A 19,222-nucleotide genomic window follows, 5' to 3' on the forward strand; every position below is an offset into this window, starting at 1 on the left:
TGTAGTCAGAACGTCTCACCTAATGATATGGTAATGTTATCACTAGTGACATATAGTCATAACACTAGTGACAACATTATAATATCATTAGGTGAGACGTCCTGACTACAGAGAAACATAAACCCTAAAAATATATTATACATTCTTCCACTGTAAGCCAAATAAGTCTTCTAGAAGAATGAAAATGCAGAGTCAGGTGGGTTTTTTTTTTCCCATAAATCTCAGCTTCTGAAATTTTAGTATTTTCTAGAAACATTGCAGAGTCAGTGTGTTTAGCCAAACAGCTGCCTGTTAACTTGACAGGTTGATTCACTGGGTTATAGTCATTTAAATGTTGTAGCATTTCCATTACATTTACCTACTGATTCAGCCCCGGGTATATTTACAAAAAAAAATTTCTTTTCCCTGAAAATCTGCAGAACTACATACTCCTGCATAAGGGGTGGAGGAAGCTCAAGATTTGCAAGATTGGGTTAAAAATGGGAAAATAAATGATCTATATTAGGAAATATTTATGAAATAAGCTTGATTTGCAGAAGTGTGTTAACTTTGGTAATGGTGTTATTTAATTCGTTGCTGTGTTTTTTCTCCTGTGTATTCTAGCATTCTTTAAAACCCAGAGATGTCCAGATAAATTATTTTGCAGTAGAAATCCTTCTTAGCATGATGTGGGATGAGCTTCAGACCTTTCTTATAAGGATATCATGTTGCTTTACCTTAACTTGTTTCCTTTGAAAGGTCTCATACTTACAACGTATAGGAAAATAAAATAATAAAATGTTTCCCTTTTCTTTGCTATTGGCTGAGGAAATAAGCAGAGAGAGAGAGAAGAAATGAACATAAATGTATCAGGATAGGTTTGGCTGCATGTAACCAGAAAAATAATAACTCTTTATACTGTAACATATTATTTTACATAATAAGAAGTCCAGAGGAAAAACAGTTACAGGGTTCATTAATTCAGCTGCTTATCACAAATATCAAAGATATAAGTTCTTTCCATTTTTTCATTTTTTCTTTCTTGATATATCAGCTTTGTCCTCAGGCTGCCTCCCCTCTTGGCCACAAGATGGCTGCAGCAGCTCTAGGCATCTTTTACCCTCAACAATATCTGGAAACAGAACAAAGAATTATTTCTTCCCCATGTTTTTCTTCTTATTAGTGGGAGAAAAAAAATCCTGAAATCCCTCAACTGACTTCCCCTCACATCTTATTAGCCAAATTGTGTCACATGTTCAGACCTCATTAGTCTCTGAAAGCAGGAATGGTACTATCAATCTTTGCTTAGACAAGAGCTTAGCTAACTATAATCTGCAAGACAACCTGCTACTTTTTTGTGTGTGCCCTGTGAGCTAAGAATGTTTGTGAATTTTTAAATGGTTAGGAAATAGAATTTATTCATATATATATTCTTTTTTAAAAAAGTTTAGTTATTGTGGGTACATAATAGGTGTATATATTTATGGGATACATGAGATACTTTGATACAGGCATACAATGTGTAATAATCACATTAGGATAAATGGGGCACCCATGACCTCAAGCATTTATCCTTTGTGTTACAACAATTTTACTATTTTAGTTATTTTAAAATGTACAGTAAATTATTGTTGACTGTAGTCACCCTATTGTGCTATCAAATAGATCATATTAATTCTGTCTAACCATATTTTTATACCCATTAACCATCCCTCCTTTGCCTCCCCACATCCAACTATGCTTCCCAGTCTCTGATAACCATCATTCTGCTCTCTATCTCCATTAGTCAATTGTTTTACTTTTTAGCTCCCACAGATAAGTGAGAACATATGAAATTTGTCTTTCTGTGCTTGGCTTATTTCACTTAACATAATGACCTCCAGCTCCATCCATGTTGTTGCAAGTGATAGTTTCTCATTCTTTTTTATAGCTGAATAGAACTTCATTGTATATATGTACCACATTTTAAAAATTCATTTGTCTGTTGATGGACACTTAGGTTGCTTCCAAATCTTTGATATTATGAAAAGTGCTGCAATAAACATGGGAGTGCAGATATTTCTTCCATATGTTGATTTCCTTTTTTAGGGAATATATGCCTAGCAGTGGAACTGCTGGATTATATTATAGTTCTATTTTTAGTTTTTTGAAGAACTTCCAAAGAGTATTCCATAGTGGTTATACTAATTTACATTTTGACCAACAGTGTACAAGGGTTCCCTTTTTCCCACATCCTCACCAGCATTTGTTACTGTTTTTGGATAAAAGCCCTTTTAACTTGAGTGAGATGATATCTCATTACAATGTCTATTTAAGTCTTTAATCCATTTTGATTTTTTTATATGACCAGAGATAGAGGTCTAGTTTTCTTCTTCTGCATATAGACATACAGTTTTCTCAGCACCATTTATTAAAGAGACTGTCCTTTCTCCAGTGTATGTGCTTGGCACCTTTGTCAAAAATGAGTTCACTGTAGATGTATGGATTTGTTTCTGGATTCTCTATTATGTTCCATTGGTGTATGTGTCTGCTTTTATGCCAGTACCATGCTGTTTTGGTTACTATAGCTCTGTAGTATAATTTGAAGTCAGGTAATGAGATTCCTCCAGTTTTGTTCTTTTTGCTCAGGATAGCTTTGGCTATTCTGGGTCTTTTGTGGTCTCATACACATGTTAAGATTTTTTTTTCTATTTCTGTGAAGAATGTCTTTGGTATTTTGACAGGGATTGCATTGAATCTGTAGATTACTTAGTGTAATATGGACATTTTAATCCTATTGATTCTTCTAATCCATGAGCATGGAATATCTTTCCATTTTTTGTGTGTCTGATTCAATTTCTTCTTTCATCAGTGTTCTATAGTTTTCATTGTAGAGATCTTTCAGTTATTCAAGTTAATTCCTAAGTATTTTATTGTATTTATAGCTATAGTAAATGGGATTAATTTCTTGATTTCTTTTTTCAGATTGTTTGCAATTGGCATTTAGAAATGCTACTTATTTTTGTATGTTGATTTTGTATTCTGCAACTTTACTGAATTTATCAGTTCTAACAGTTTTTTGGTAGAGTCCTTAGGGTTTTCCAAATATAAGATCATATCATCTGCAAAGATAATTTGACCTCTTCGTTTCCAAGATGTCCTTTATTTGTCTTGTCTGATTGCTCTAGCTACAATTTCCAAAAATATCATTTTATACTATAAATAGTATTATTGGAGCACAGCCACGCCCAGTTATATACCTTTTGGCTATGGCTGCTACAGTGGCATAACTGAGTAGTTGCAACAAGAGATCATATGGCTTACAAAGCCTGAAATAATTACTATCTGGACCTTTACAGAAAAAGTTTGCCTACTTCTAGCTTAAACGAAACTCTATTCACCCTTAAGTACTGGGTCAGCCTCTCCCAAAACAGATAAAATAGTATATATGTGTGTGTGTATACACTTTTTATATAGATATAAAAAAGTATATAGACCTATATCTATATATATATTTTTGTTTTGTTTTGTTTTGTTTTGTTTTTGCATGGGAGTAAATGTTTTATATAAAATTTTCTTAGGAAAGAATAAGGGAGTAGGATGTTTGGGTAAGCAACAAATTTGTGTTTGTGGGGTAGGGGGAGGGTGAAGATATTGTTTGAGATTCAATCACATTTTAAATGAGTAATACACTTTGTGTATTGTAAAAAGGTAATTCCTGAAATATCACCAATATAACCTGTTGATAAGGCAGAGCTGACTTTATTGATTATGATGGTAAGGAAAAGAACCACCTCACAAAGTGTGGCAGTGTCTGTGAGTGGAGCTGTGAAGATTAGGTCAGAATTTATTAAGAATTGGAAGTTTGACTGACATAGGAACAGAAAACCAAATACTGCCTGTTCTGTCTTATAAGTGGGAGCTGAACAATGAGAATGCGTGGACACAGGGAGGGGAACAACACACACTGGGGCCTGTTTGGGATGTGGGGGGAGGGAGAGCATCAGAAAGAAATAGCTAACGCATGCAGGGCTTAATACGTAGGTGATGGGTTGATAGGTGTAGCAAACTGCTATGGCACACGTTTAACCTATGTAACAAACCTGCACATCCTGCACATGTGTCCAGGAACTTAAAATTTAATTTAATTTTAAAAAAAGAATGGGAAGTATGAGTCTAGGAAGGTTTTTCAATGTAGAAACTTATTTAGGATTATACAAGAATTATGACACAACAATTCAGGATTGAAGAAAACAGCAAGGTGAGTCAAAAGATTCAGTAAATCTGAGCACAGATGTCTGTTGAATTTTCCATGAAAGAGTAGATAGAACTTTGGGGGAAGTTCTTATAAGGATCAGTGAAGCCATTTGCTTTGGTGGAAGAGCCCCAGAAGAGGAAAGAGGTGCTAAGACAGACAGTGGAACAGCAAAGTCATGTTGATGTAGATGGTAAGGTGTGGTTTGGAGTCTTAGGGTCCAGGGGTAAGCAGTTTTGGTTCTCCTATTTAGGGAGGTTTGTTAAGGGTAATGTGAGAAGGGAAAGAAGAGGTACAGTTGTGGGTAACTGAATTCATCTTTCTCCCTTCTTGCTTACAAACTAGTTCTAATGCTTAGACAAAGCCTATGATGACTTAGCAATGATACTGTGCTAAGTAAAGCATCTCCGTTAGCTAACTCTTTCACGTATACTTGCTTCTGTGTCTCTCACTGCGGCTCTCAGTGCACTAAAGCATGGGTAGTAAAGGAAGAAAGTCTATTGACAAAGTCAAGATATCCTCTGGGACAAGGCTAAAAGTATCATAGTTTAATTCAAAACTCACACAAATGCATTTGTAAATAAATGCTGTCAGATGACATTGTAATGGATAGTACATACTTTTAAATTAATTTTTCTTTGATGTGATAAAAACATCATGAAAGAGATGTTGAAGCCTGGCTTTTGATATAAAGTAACATAATTTAGATATTAAAGTAAAAAAACCTTTTGTTGATAGTAGTTGATTTAATTCAGTGCATGTACCAAGCATTACTCACTGTAGGTTATAAATTAGCTTTGAACCAGCTATAATTCTTAAAGCATTACTTATGACTGATTTATAGAAAATCTCATTAATTGCAATAGCACAAAGACCTTGAAGTAAGCAAGAAGTAGAAAATAAACCTCAGCCGGGAGAGTAAGAAAGAATAGATGCATATACCTTATAATTAATAGCAATATATCATTGTTGCATGTGTTTTACTGACAGTATGTTCCTGATTATATCAAGAAATCCTTACCACAAATTTGAATAAGAGATATTACTGTTGCTTCTGTCTTAAAAAATAGGAAGAAACTGAGTGTCCCATCACTTTATTTTTAATATGTATTAAATATTTATTATATATTGCTTCTTATGAGCCAGTAACTTTACATAACACAGTATTATGTGACAGTCCTAACCAAAGTCTTTTGAGTAGATAACAGTGTTCTTTCACAGATGGGGAAAGTAAACTATAGAGAGATGAAGTAACGTTCTCAATTTTAAGGTCATTGAGGTTCAAACAGGGATATGATCTCAAGAAGTCTCACATTGGACCCTTTTCTCTTGACCACTGAGCATGGCTGCCTTTACTGCCTCACATTTTAAAAAGAAAAAGGTAGCAAATGGCAGAGTAAGGAATTATCTTCTTTACTTTTGTGCTATTTCCAGTCAACCAGTTATTTCTACCTGTTTTGCCTGAGACCCTAGGATTCTGAGAAGGGCTATGGGGTAGGGAATGGGAGAAAGAATGAAGGAACAGGACCCTTGGACCCCAACCCTAAAAATGTTAATTTATGTATCAGGGATTTTGCATGCTATGTTATTTTATGCCCAATAACCTTAATAACATAGGCCCTCTCCCCCTGAAACCTATGTCTGTTTCAGGGAGAGAGGGCATATGTAAAACTACACTAAATCACTCAAATGATAAACTTTCGATGGTCATGATTACTGGAAATTTAGATGGCTTTCTATTGATAATGGAAATATAAAAGAGTTATTTAAGGCCATATTTAAATTTACAAGGAGGATAACTCTATCTGACTTAGGTTGTGAAACCTACCAAGCACATTGTTGTCATGATATAAATGGGGCAGGGTGTAGTCCTATAAAACCTGTTAACAGGATTGACGTGATGAGCCAGGCCTTTTTGTTTGGTAATTGTTTTAGAATGCAGGTTTTATTATTATTTAGCTATAGTGAAGCAACAGATCAGGAGATGGCTGCTGTTTAAAAAGTGATGTTTACTCACAGCTCACAGGAGGCGGGGCATGGCGCAGCATGTGGAGGCCACACTGGAAAGCAGCAGGATCAGCCAGTAGGGAGCAGCCAGTGGAAAATGTGGGCAAGAGCCTTTATTGTGGTTTTAGGGGAAGGCAGGGTAAATGGTCTTATGATTGGGTAGTTTGAACAATTTTGGCAGGCTCTGGGACATAGGGGCTGTCCCTTGTTGTCTGGTAAGTGGTAAGTGGACGTGGGGTGATTAGGGCACAGGAATGGTGGTGTGAGTGTTAAGAGTCCTGGGAGAACCTGATAAAGAAGGTGGCTGGGGTTTGACCTTTGGATTGGCTGGTTTGCATATGAAAGTCATGCTTATAGGCAAGTCCTTGACTATTTCTAGGAATTTGCTAGCCCTGAAAGGGTAGCCTCTCTAGGATCGGCAAGGCCTCAAATGTTAGAACATCAGAAAACACAAAAAATAAAAAGGCATGATTAATACATAAGAACATGTGACTACATATATGCAAAGGGCTGTGATTAGATATTTGCTTTGTCATACATTTTTCAATATCTTTTCATTTTGTGCCTACAGTATGCCAGGCACTGTGTTGGCAATAGGCTAAGAGGAATCCATCAGACATGGCCCCTGTTCTCACAGAGTCCACAGGCTGATGGAGGAAACCACCCAGAAACAAATAATCACAGTACCAGATGGTGTGAAAAGTCAATCTAGAGCTGCAACAGCTCCAAGGAAGAAAGCAAGTTGGTTGGCCTTAGAAGGCTGGGGAAAAAAAAATAGTAACTCAGAATCTATTAGTCAAGTATTTTTGCTGTCATAGAGAAGGACACAAAAACCTCTGAAGCCAGAACTCAATGGAGGACTTTAAATATCACCTTCTTAAGACCAAGGTTCCTTACGGTGTTTTTGTAAATGTGGGTATATGTTTAAGGATTGCTAATGACAGCTGCTTTTCCTTAAGAACGCATCTCCTATTACTGAGGGGAAAAAAGCCTCTTCTCTAACTTCTGTAGGCTATGTAAATGCAACTATTTCTCACCGGGGATCTCACCACTAGTGAAAGGATCATGTCCTAACAAGGAACCAACCCTTCTTCCTCAAGCCCTCAGTGGTAGACAAGGAAGTGCTGGCTTTGAAACTGGATTGCTCTCTGGCACTGGCTTCTCTCCAAGACTCACTTGAGCCAACAGGAAGATCTTCCTAATTGCTCTGCTTGCCACTAGTTTCTTCCATTGCTTGTCTGTGCCCCATATTAACCTCGCATCATCATTTTTCAAAACAAAGCCGATGATAGCATTATTTTCTAAAAACAAAACATGTTGCCTGCGCTATAAAATCGGGACTCTTAAGTTTGACGTAACCAACCCTTAAGAGTCTTTACCCTATCTTATTCCAGCTTCCTTTCTCATTCTTGTCCTCAGGCCTTCCATTCTCCTGATAGAGGGTACTTTTTACTGTTCCCTGGATGTACTAGCATTTTTCATGTCTGCTTGCCTTGGTTCAGCTGATCCCTCTGTGCTTAAAATGCCCTTCTTTCCTTTTCTCAGCAGCTTCTACAAAATATAGATCAGATATCCGTCTTCTTTGAAACCTCCTTGGTTTTCCGGCATAGATTAAGTTGCTCTGATGTTAGTGCTCTTGTGCCAATGTAGACTTCTGTCATAGCAATGAATATATATCATTGTACTTCATCTGTTTGCTTATCTGTCTCACCTTTTAAATTCCCAGAGGTAAGGATTCTGTTCCTCATCCTTATATGCCCACTAGTTAGCAAAATATCTGGCTGAAGGAAACAACAAAAAGGACTTAGAACAATACCTCCCACGTTGTCAGAACTCAATAAATGTTAGATATGATTATTTTATAATAAAATATTTTTAGATTAATTTATTGTTAATGATATTTTAATATAATTATATTTGTTATTTCATACTTATAAATATTTTTAATATTACACTATTTTAATATTAAATTTAATAGCAATTTGTTTAATATTAAAATATTATTTTAATATTAAAAATTATAATAAAATTAATATTTCATTATAAATCTAAATATATGATTAGTATAATGATTACTATTATTTATAATGAGATTAGTATTTATAATGAAATTAATATTTCATATTAAAAATATTTTTAATATGAAATAATAACCATATCTAGCATATAATCATATCTAACATTTATTGAGTTCTGACAATGTGGGAGGCATTGTTCTAAGTCCTTTTTCTGTATTAACTCATTTTATCCTCACAACAACCCTATGTGGTGTGTAATATTAATATCTTCATTCCCATTTTGCAAGTGGGAGAGAAATTAAGCCACAGAAAGGATAAGTAACTTGCTCAAGGAGACACATAACGGGTACTACATTAGTGCCTTTTTGAATTGAAATGTGGTGACCTCTCCCACTGGCCCCTCCCCCCTTTTTTTTCTTTCCAAGAGATTCATAGAAGACACACTGTTTATTGAGTTGAGAGACTTGGGAGAAGTTATTACACATGTGCCCAGTCCACAATAAGCCAGCTGAGTGGGGTGTATACTTGGTAACAACAGCTCCTTTGGAAGACTTCCTTTGGCCACAAGAGATGCAGGAGATGAGTGATTTTCCTTCCCAGAAATCTACTCAAAACCAGTAAGAGTAGGGACACAAGACATAATAGTCCTGTTACAACTATTTTTTTCTGTAAATAAAAATTATGCTTCATGGGAAAATAGTTAATATGTGATATGTCTGCTTATAGGCTGCAGTCAGCTATGTTATAATGAGTTGGTATATGAGAATCTCTAGAAGTTTATATATACATGTGCATGTCACTATTTCAGTGCATCTTCACAGGTACCATAAATTAAGTTGCCAGTGCTTACAGCTGAGGTCACCCCCAAAGGGAAGGTATTTTAAAGAAATTGTGAAAAATATTTTGCATTTACCTTTATTCTCATAGCAACATTTTTATGGACCATCTGAGATCATATTCTCTGGGATCAGTCTAATGAGCATCTGAGCCCTGATTTATACTTACTAAACATGTGACTTCTTGAATGTCACTTCTATGATGATATTTCTTCATTTTGAAAATGAAAAGAAGGGCAATTCCTACTTCAGAGAAGTGTTGTAAGGATTACGAAGGATTACAACCAGCTTCATAGGCCTACAACCTGTGCTGTTGCAAAGAAACCCACATTTAGATGGACCCACACTTGGTTTAGTGGTCTTTTGTTACTGATTTGATATTATTAATACTTTTTTATAAGGCTTCCTACATTTTTATTTTGCACTGGGAACCACAAATTATGTAACCATTTCCAGACAGGCTTGTTTGTGAAGTATATAGCCCATGGTGCTTGGCACATAAAATAACCTTCAATGTAATATGTCAGCTATTACTACTTTTGCAAAGGAACTTTTAGGTTGTTTGATATAGCCCCAAAGTCCTGTTTTCTAAGTTTTTCAATCTGCTGTGGACATTGAAGCTAATGGTAGGGTATGTATTATATGTTCTCATGCATTTGGGCCACATTTGATTGGTAAACAATACATTAGTGTCCTCTACCTCATTGACCCCTTACTCTGTGGTTATACATCTCATGGAATGTAGGCTTTGGATGGCTCCTACTTTGGATTAAAGGTACATTTTCCTCTAAATGTGAACCACATAGCTTAATAAAGGATATTAGATTTGTTTTTGTCTGACACATGATGGCTTTAGCTGATACACTATATTACCGACATTACTCCAGAAAGACACTTAGAGTAAATCTAATCTAATAATTGTTTTTTTGCTTGTATTTTGCAGACTGTTTGAATTCCAGAAGGACCAACACCAGATAAATTATGAATGTTGAACAAGATGACCTTACATCCACAGCAGATAATGATAGGTCCTAGGTTTAACAGGGCCCTATTTGACCCCCTGCTTGTGGTGCTGCTGGCTCTTCAACTTCTTGTGGTGGCTGGTCTGGTGCGGGCTCAGACCTGCCCTTCTGTGTGCTCCTGCAGCAACCAGTTCAGCAAGGTGATTTGTGTTCGGAAAAACCTGCGTGAGGTTCCGGATGGCATCTCCACCAACACACGGCTGCTGAACCTCCATGAGAACCAAATCCAGATCATCAAAGTGAACAGCTTCAAGCACTTGAGGCACTTGGAAATCCTACAGTTGAGTAGGAACCATATCAGAACCATTGAAATTGGGGCTTTCAATGGTCTGGCGAACCTCAACACTCTGGAACTCTTTGACAATCGTCTTACTACCATCCCGAATGGAGCTTTTGTATACTTGTCTAAACTGAAGGAGCTCTGGTTGCGAAACAACCCCATTGAAAGCATTCCTTCTTATGCTTTTAACAGAATTCCTTCTTTGCGCCGACTAGACTTAGGGGAATTGAAAAGACTTTCATACATCTCAGAAGGTGCCTTTGAAGGTCTGTCCAACTTGAGGTATTTGAACCTTGCCATGTGCAACCTTCGGGAAATCCCTAACCTCACACCGCTCATAAAACTAGATGAGCTGGATCTTTCTGGGAATCATTTATCTGCCATCAGGCCTGGCTCTTTCCAGGGTTTGATGCACCTTCAAAAACTGTGGATGATACAGTCCCAGATTCAAGTGATTGAACGGAATGCCTTTGACAACCTTCAGTCACTAGTGGAGATCAACCTGGCACACAATAATCTAACATTACTGCCTCATGACCTCTTCACTCCCTTGCATCATCTAGAGCGGATACATTTACATCACAACCCTTGGAACTGTAACTGTGACATACTGTGGCTCAGCTGGTGGATAAAAGACATGGCCCCCTCCAACACAGCTTGTTGTGCCCGGTGTAACACTCCTCCCAATCTAAAGGGGAGGTACATTGGAGAGCTTGACCAGAATTACTTCACATGCTATGCTCCAGTGATTGTGGAGCCCCCTGCAGACCTCAATGTCACTGAAGGCATGGCAGCTGAGCTGAAATGTCGGGCCTCCACATCCCTGACATCTGTATCTTGGATTACTCCAAATGGAACAGTCATGACACATGGGGCGTACAAAGTGCGGATAGCTGTGCTCAGTGATGGTACGTTAAATTTCACAAATGTAACTGTGCAAGATACAGGCATGTACACATGTATGGTGAGTAATTCCGTTGGGAATACTACTGCTTCAGCCACCCTGAATGTTACTGCAGCAACCACTACTCCTTTCTCTTACTTTTCAACCGTCACAGTAGAGACTATGGAACCGTCTCAGGATGAGGCACGGACCACAGATAACAATGTGGGTCCCACTCCAGTGGTCGACTGGGAGACCACCAATGTGACCACCTCTCTCACGCCACAGAGCACAAGGTCGACAGAGAAAACCTTCACCATCCCAGTGACTGATATAAACAGTGGGATCCCAGGAATTGATGAGGTCATGAAGACTACCAAAATCATCATTGGGTGTTTTGTGGCCATCACACTCATGGCTGCAGTGATGCTGGTCATTTTCTACAAGATGAGGAAGCAGCACCATCGGCAAAACCATCACGCCCCAACAAGGACTGTTGAAATTATCAATGTGGATGATGAGATTACGGGAGACACACCCATGGAAAGCCACCTGCCCATGCCTGCTATCGAGCATGAGCACCTAAATCACTATAACTCATACAAATCTCCCTTCAACCACACAACAACAGTTAACACAATAAATTCAATACACAGTTCAGTGCATGAACCGTTATTGATCCGAATGAACTCTAAAGACAATGTACAAGAGACTCAAATCTAAAACATTTACAGAGTTACAAAAAACAAACAATCAAAAAAAAAGACAGTTTATTAAAAATGACACAAATGACTGGGCTAAATCTACTGTTTCAAAAAAGTGTCTTTACAAAAAAACAAAAAAGAAAAGAAATTTATTTATTAAAAATTCTATTGTGATCTAAAGCAGACAAAATTATGTGTATTCCTCAGAACCTGTTTTTGCTGCACTTATTCACTATTTTCCCACATCTCATTCCTCCCTTCCCTGATTGCCATATTTTTCATAGCAGATCTCAATTCCTTAAAGAACTGGTCTAGGAAATTTTGTAAGAATTCTGTTACACTTTGAGATTTTTATGGTGAATTCTAGTGGTGAGATCCAGTCTATTTTGTCTCCCTCTCTTTTTTTAATTTTTTTCTTTTTTCCTCATACCCATATGAAGTAATCCAATGGGGAATGCAATATTAGAAATAGATTTTTAAGAGAGAACAAGGAAAAAAAATGCAAGATCTTATATTTTTCATGTAATGACCTGTTCTGTATTTATGAGGAAGACCATTCTATGGAAAAGAAAAGAAAGTAAGCAAACAACAGATTAATTTACATATGAGCATCTATAAAACCCATGACTTCTTTTAAACAACTCTAGAACCAGAATTTGTAGTTAAAAAGCTAAAAATAAGATTATAAATAAAATATTGTTGGTTTTTCTGTACCTGGACACAACTCATTTGTAGTATGGCTCAAATGTGAGAAACTTGAAGGTAATTAGATTTTCTGCTTTCTAAGAAAGAAAATACTACAGTATTCTTTAGTCACAAAATCAATCTCTACAGGGTCCTGTTTGACTAGTTGACTTGAGTTTTAGATCTATGTTTAAGGATGCTGTGGTATTTTTTCCTTCTCATTAGGCTTACCCTTTGTAGAATGCTCAGATTCAAAAATAATGATTTTGTGAAGTAAATTTAATTCTACTTGAAAGGAAGTTTCAGTATAATTTATTTACTGTCTCCTAAACATAATTTCATTGGCCAGATGAACTATAACTGCGAAACATGAAAGTATTCTAAATCATCTAGAGCTGAAAAAGAATATTTAGTGATGAGTGTTAGCAAATTCAGTTCAATTCAATGATAATTATTAAAGACCTACTGTGTGCAAAATACAGATTTTAGTATTGTGGGTGCACAATTGACAAGATCTGCTCTTGCATTACTCCCAATCTATATAAAAATGATTAAAGAAATCATCTCAGTTCATTACTGGTTGCCAGCTCCAATTTTACTGTTAGGTGAAAGGCTGTGAATCAGAACCTTAAATTTTTAAAAGATTAGATTACTGTTATTATAGAAAGCTCTTGGTTTTCTGATGGTTTCTTCCATCTTTCTGGAAGAGGTGATTATCTTTTTCTAAATGCAAACTGCAGAGCTTTTAAGAAGTGTGGGTTTAGATTTGCTCTGAAGGACGAATACATACCAGGAGAGGGCAATGCTAAATCAGTGGTAATTAATTAATGGTATTTTTTAAGGGGGCTGGGGGCATTTTGGCTAAGAGACCATACACTAGCTTCCAAGTAAAAAAGGAACTTGCTGGTTATTGTACTTTGGCATTCTCCTGATATTTTAATATATTATGTATATGACTTCTATCTTTATGTGAAACAAGTGAATATACAGAGATCTCATCATTGGCCTTGAAATTTGCTACCTTGGTGGTGAAACAAGGACTGACCAAGCTGAAGAAAACTTCAGCTCCTAATGGCTAAGAAGCTTGGATAATCACACTTAATTCTGCAGGCTGAACCTTACTCCATGGTTTTGTGGTCTCCAAGTGTGAAAAAATCAATTATTACTAGCAAAGTTGGTCAGAGAAATGGGAGAAAAGGATGGGAAATGAATGACAGCATGCAAGAGTCTCGCTTCAATTTTTTTGATCACCAATTCTCTGGCTTTTTTCTTCCTCATATCTTACGTCCCTTGGTTAGGAACACAATCCACACTTGGTTTCACTGTGGAGAAGACTCAGGAAAAGGGAAAACATATTTTGGCTACTGTTTGTGAAGTTATTCAGTATTGAATATACTTACTTAACATATTCCCAAACTGCAGATCACAAAAACACAAACAAGCAACAACAAAAAACACCAACAAATATCTATAACAACAAGCAAGCGCTAGTACAAAGAAAAGTGATATAAATCGAGAGGGAAAATGATCCTGCTTTCTCTACTTGGCTTGCGTTCACCAAACTCTGTCTTTGCTGACTCTGAAGCTTCTTTCATTTTAAGCTTATAATTCTTATAGGTTTAGTCCCAGTATGCAATTACCCTTGGCTGTGAGAGGTGGCTGAGCAGTTAGACAAATGCTACTAAATAGGATGAAAGGTGAACTTGCACTTAAAAAGTTAGGTTGGAATCTAAAGCATACAATTCAGTCTTCTAGGAGGTTACAGTATAGTACTAATGAATATATTTTGGGAAATAAATTTGATGCGAGGCTTAAATAAACCAGACTTGACTTCTATAATAAATTTAGAAACTCTTTTACCAAAGGTCCTCATTGCAGGTTTTGGGGATAAAGGGTAGAGTGCTATAAATCTATTATTTAAAGAAAACTAAAATGAATTCTAGATGTTTCTGATTAACAGTAAGCCTTTATTTTCCCTGCATAACATATTTGACCCTTGGCCCATCAGAACCGTAGCTGCACTGATGTATTAGAGACCATTACACATGTGAATTTACTTGGTTTAGCAGGAAGCCTATATGACTGTTTAAATATTTGCTATATTGTTGTACCAAAATACAATTCTGTGTCTACTGCTCATTGTAGTCTATCCAAAGGCAACTGGGCAGCAGTATTCTGAAATACGTACACCAAAAATACACCATTTACAATTCATCAAGTTAAAGTAACCCAGTGATAATCTCTGTGCGTGTGTATGTGTGTGTGTGTGTGTGTGTGCGTGTGTTTGTATTTCCTGCTAACAGTATGCAGTTTGCTTCCCTAAACATCAAAGATGCTTCAGAAAGAAGATTCTCTAATGTCTTTCTCTATCTTTTCTATTCAGGAATTTTACTCTTCCATATCTGGCCATGACCTTGGTCTCAAACATTCTTTTGAAAGTATACAGATGTATATGCAAAACAATAGAAGGATTTGGTGTAGTTCACACACATAGGCTCTGATATAGCTTTAATAATTTCCCCTCATATTTCAAATATTCTGAAATCATGTATCATCTTTTTCAAAGACTGAAATAGGTTATTTGCATATGAAAGAGTGATAAATTTTTTTTGATAAAGAAAATGTGGCTAGTTCATAATTGCTTTTAGGCCTTATAATCAAAAAATTAAAAATTAGGATATTGTTTGAGACCCATTTAGTATGAAATAAAATTCTACATATAGATGTGCTGGGGGCAAAAAATCTTGACAATGTAAGGGTATTTACATGGCAGAAAGAAAAGGAAGAAGGTATATCAAGAATAGCCTGCACTGAAACATGAAAACATATTAAGTAGAGGGCCCCAGAGTATCCAACATTTTTAAGGTAAAGATTGATCAAGGTGAAAAAAAAAAAAAAAAAAACTCAGTCTCTTATCTTTTTGGGATAATCTTCAAGATATTTAGATAAAGTAGAAGAGTTAGATGAGTGCTTACAAATACAATGTGGCACTCTAAGGCAATATAATTTTAAAATATTGTGTTCAACTACTTATTTGTTGTTTCAGCTTGTTTTAATAAGAATCTTGAAAATAATGATATCATTAACTATCACAGACATAGCATGTGAATGCTGGGTAAGCAGTCATACTCTGCTGAGAAGCTGTCTGTTTCTCTTCAATATAGTAGCACAGAATCAAATATCTTATAAAACTTATCCTGAAATTACATATGCATCATTATATTTGATTAGAATGTGATTCTGTACAACAGCTACTGATAAAAATGAATCTAAAAAGTTACCTTCCAAAAATCAAGTTCCCTGCGATTCTTTCTCTTCTTTTGCAAGAAGAAATGTGAATTCCTAAAAGCTCTGTACATATTAGATAGGAAGCAGCTGGGACACCACTGTCTTCTTATGCTCCATCGGGATACAGAACAAGATACATCTGGCTGTATGAGAGAAAAAAGAAATCTAGAATTAATGTAGCACACTGTCAATTAGGATCCAAATTTGGATACTGAATGAAGCCTTCTCAAAACACATACCAATTCACATCCTTCTGTTTCTTAAACTGCTGCCAACAGAACTTCCGAAATTTCAACCTTATTTGAGAAAACTATATAAATTGTATGTAAAATTATATAATTAAATTTTATAATATGTTTAGCAGTAAAATGTAAAACTGCTGTTCATTTTTTGTTTTGCCCAGGATTAAGAAAAAAGAAAAATAGAGAGGAACTTGCTGCAAGGCAGACAATAAATGAAGCTATTTTAATGAAAGCACATGATATTGGAAAAATCTTTGTTTTGTAAATTTTGTTCTATGCAGAAAATGAGCACATCTATATATCCCTTGCACCAAAAACAGAAAGGAAGGCCTATGAAAATCTGACCATGAAGTCTTATTTTTCATTATTTGGTCTAGTAATTTAATTTCATTTTCCAGATTATTAATGCTGCACTTTATTATATATTTGATGCTGAATTGCTGAATTTGACTTGTCCAAATGACATCAATCCTGTCTTTATCTCATTTCCAGAAGTAGTGAATATATTGCTTTTTATCCTGGTGAAAGGGAAGATTCAAAGTTGTTTGAAGGAGAGGGGCTGATCTGTGTGGTGGCAGTAGAACATATTCTGATTGATGTCCTCTAACCTTGAAAACTTGCCAGAGCATCCACCTAGTTCAACCCTAGTTCAGTTATCATGGTGGAAACCCATTATGGGCACCCTTAGCAACTATTGTGCCTATATATTAATAAGTCTACTGAATGACAATTAGTTCATCTCATTACTTCTTCAGCCCTTACTTCCACATTGAAAGAAGTAAAAAGTAGAACTCACCAATTGCTATTTAAGCACATTTGCTAGTTTTCTAAAGTCTATAGACTTCTAAGAGGAATACATGAAACCTCAAGTAAATATATTAAAACATGCACAAAATAAATATATTTATGATATAACTTTTTTATTGTAACTATCAAATTTTAATCAAAAAATTTGTAATACTAGGGAAATCTCAGGTTTTACTAATGGAATTATGAAAAAATATTAATCTTAATACAATTTGTAAAATGCCTTAAAAGTTAGAGTTGAAATGGACTTCCAGGTCCTGTAGCTACTTCTATTGAAATTATCATAATAATGTTTTACAAAATGAGAAAAGTAATACAGTTTCTCTTTCCAGTTGCCCTGAAGCAGACTAACTGATGCTTGTAAAGATGTTTCTCAGCATAAATGGATTATTAGAGAATGAACTTCAGTTAATTTTGACCTTAAAAAAAGTCACATAGCTATGTATTTTCATCTAAAACATTTTCAAGAGTCTTGCAAAGAAGTCACTCTAAAATAATTAATGACAATGTTTATGTGCTCAATTACATTTTGGTTTTTCAATACATATTCTTACCTTATGTGAAAGTAGATTGTATCCCTGGTTTTCATTTTTCAGCACATTTTCAAGTTTTCTAAGAGAAGTATAAAATCAAAATCTGTCACTACTGTTCAACATTTAGTTATACAATCTGGAGTTCAACTCTAAACAATATTGGGCAAGTCATATAAGGGAGTGAATTATTGCCTAGGCATCAAAGTGTGCCTCTTTTTCATTCTACTCTTAAATCCCACTTAAAAGACCTGACAGTTTTATTATTATTAATATAAACTTTACCTTTACAAAGAATGGAAAATTTCACAATATTGAAAAATGCTTTAAAACTGCAGATTATATATATAATTTTATGAAGGAAAACATCCCATTTATCATCAAAGACAAGTGCCAATATATATGGATAGATAGAATATTCATCAGAAAATATATGCTACTAAAATAATCTCATCTATTGGCCAACATAGTTTTATTTTTAATGATATTATCATTAAACATTTGTAAAACTCAATTTATTATAAATCCTGAGAGTGATTAGTAAATGTTATTTGAAAGCCACTTTAGTAATCATAGAAAGCACTAATATTAAGGAGTAAAAAATCAACAATTAATGTCAGAAATAAACCATGAGCTCTTAGAAATTACTGGGATACCATTAGGCATTCATAAGATATAATAATTCAAAAGTAAAAATTATATGCTTTATAGCTCAAAAGTACTTTCACCTATTTTCTCATTTGCGCAGCCTTGAAATAATGGTAGGTGAGTATTTCAAATTCAAGCATCAGATATTTCATAAATACTGCATATGCCTGTGTGTGGAATTATTGATGTTTTGAACCTATAAACAGGATAGAAAGGAAGAGATGGTCGGTAAACAACACTGGAGAAGAAAAAGAAGTAAATGGTAAAAGTGGAAAAATGATTAGATTATGTTTATTTTAGAATAGATTCATTTAGTGAATATGAATTGAGGAACATACTTAATGCCAGGCACTATTTGCAGCTCTGGATATACAGCAATGAACAAAACTTTTAAGTCACGCCCACAAGATAAGGTGACCAACTCATCTCAGTTTGCACAGACGTTCCTGGTTTTAGTACTGAAAGCCCTGCATTCCAGAAACCCCTTAGTCTAGGGCAAATCAAGATGGTTGCTCACCATTATCAGAACCTCACTTTCTGGTAACTGTCATCTTGATTTCCAAATTCATATTAATATGTTTATCTCATTGTTAACGACAATGCAAGGTAGCACTGACCACAAGTAACCAATGGCTAGTATACCTGTTTCTAATTGGGGCAAAGTTATGACAAGAGCAAATTATAGTAATATCAAACTTCCTAGAATTATTTCTAGACAACACTCCTTGGAGTGCAACTGAAGTATCAAAAGCACAACTTGACCTCAAGGAAGAGTTAGTGTCTGGGAATGTGAACGAACAATCATAACTACCATTTGCAGGACACCTACGTGTATCATCTCTAGTTCTTACAAAGCCCTCTGAGGTAGGTATCATTATCTCCATTGTAAGGATGAAGACTTTGAGAGTAAACTCTCCCTTACACAGTAATGAGAAAGAAAACCAAGGTAAAGGAAGAGAATTGGAGCTTTCAGATGGCTATAGCAAGTCTTGTTTAAGCAATAGCATTTATTTTTCAGAACAGAAAACTATTAATGCTCTCAGTATATTTTACTTCTTGT

At 35.5% G+C, this 19,222-nt stretch overlaps 1 protein-coding gene across 4 annotated transcripts in view; it reads left to right on the forward strand.

Annotated features, from left to right (window-relative positions):
- The window catches only part of LRRC4C (leucine rich repeat containing 4C), a 187,934-nt gene extending 170,943 nt beyond the window's left edge, over positions 1 to 16,991 (forward strand). For all 4 annotated transcript variants that reach the window (XM_063670976.1, XM_054440308.2, XM_054440310.2 and 1 more), the window contains one exon: positions 10,018 to 16,991. In XM_063670976.1, the coding sequence (XP_063527046.1) occupies positions 10,060 to 11,982 (1,923 nt within the window). In that variant the 5' untranslated portion in view covers positions 10,018 to 10,059 and the 3' untranslated portion in view covers positions 11,983 to 16,991. The remainder of the gene's footprint in view (positions 1 to 10,017) is intronic.
- Positions 16,992 to 19,222: the final 2,231 nt, after the last annotated feature.

This window comes from Pongo pygmaeus, chromosome 9 (genome assembly GCF_028885625.2).
Source record: "Pongo pygmaeus isolate AG05252 chromosome 9, NHGRI_mPonPyg2-v2.0_pri, whole genome shotgun sequence".
In the NCBI taxonomy this organism is placed as follows: Eukaryota; Metazoa; Chordata; class Mammalia; order Primates; family Hominidae; genus Pongo; species Pongo pygmaeus.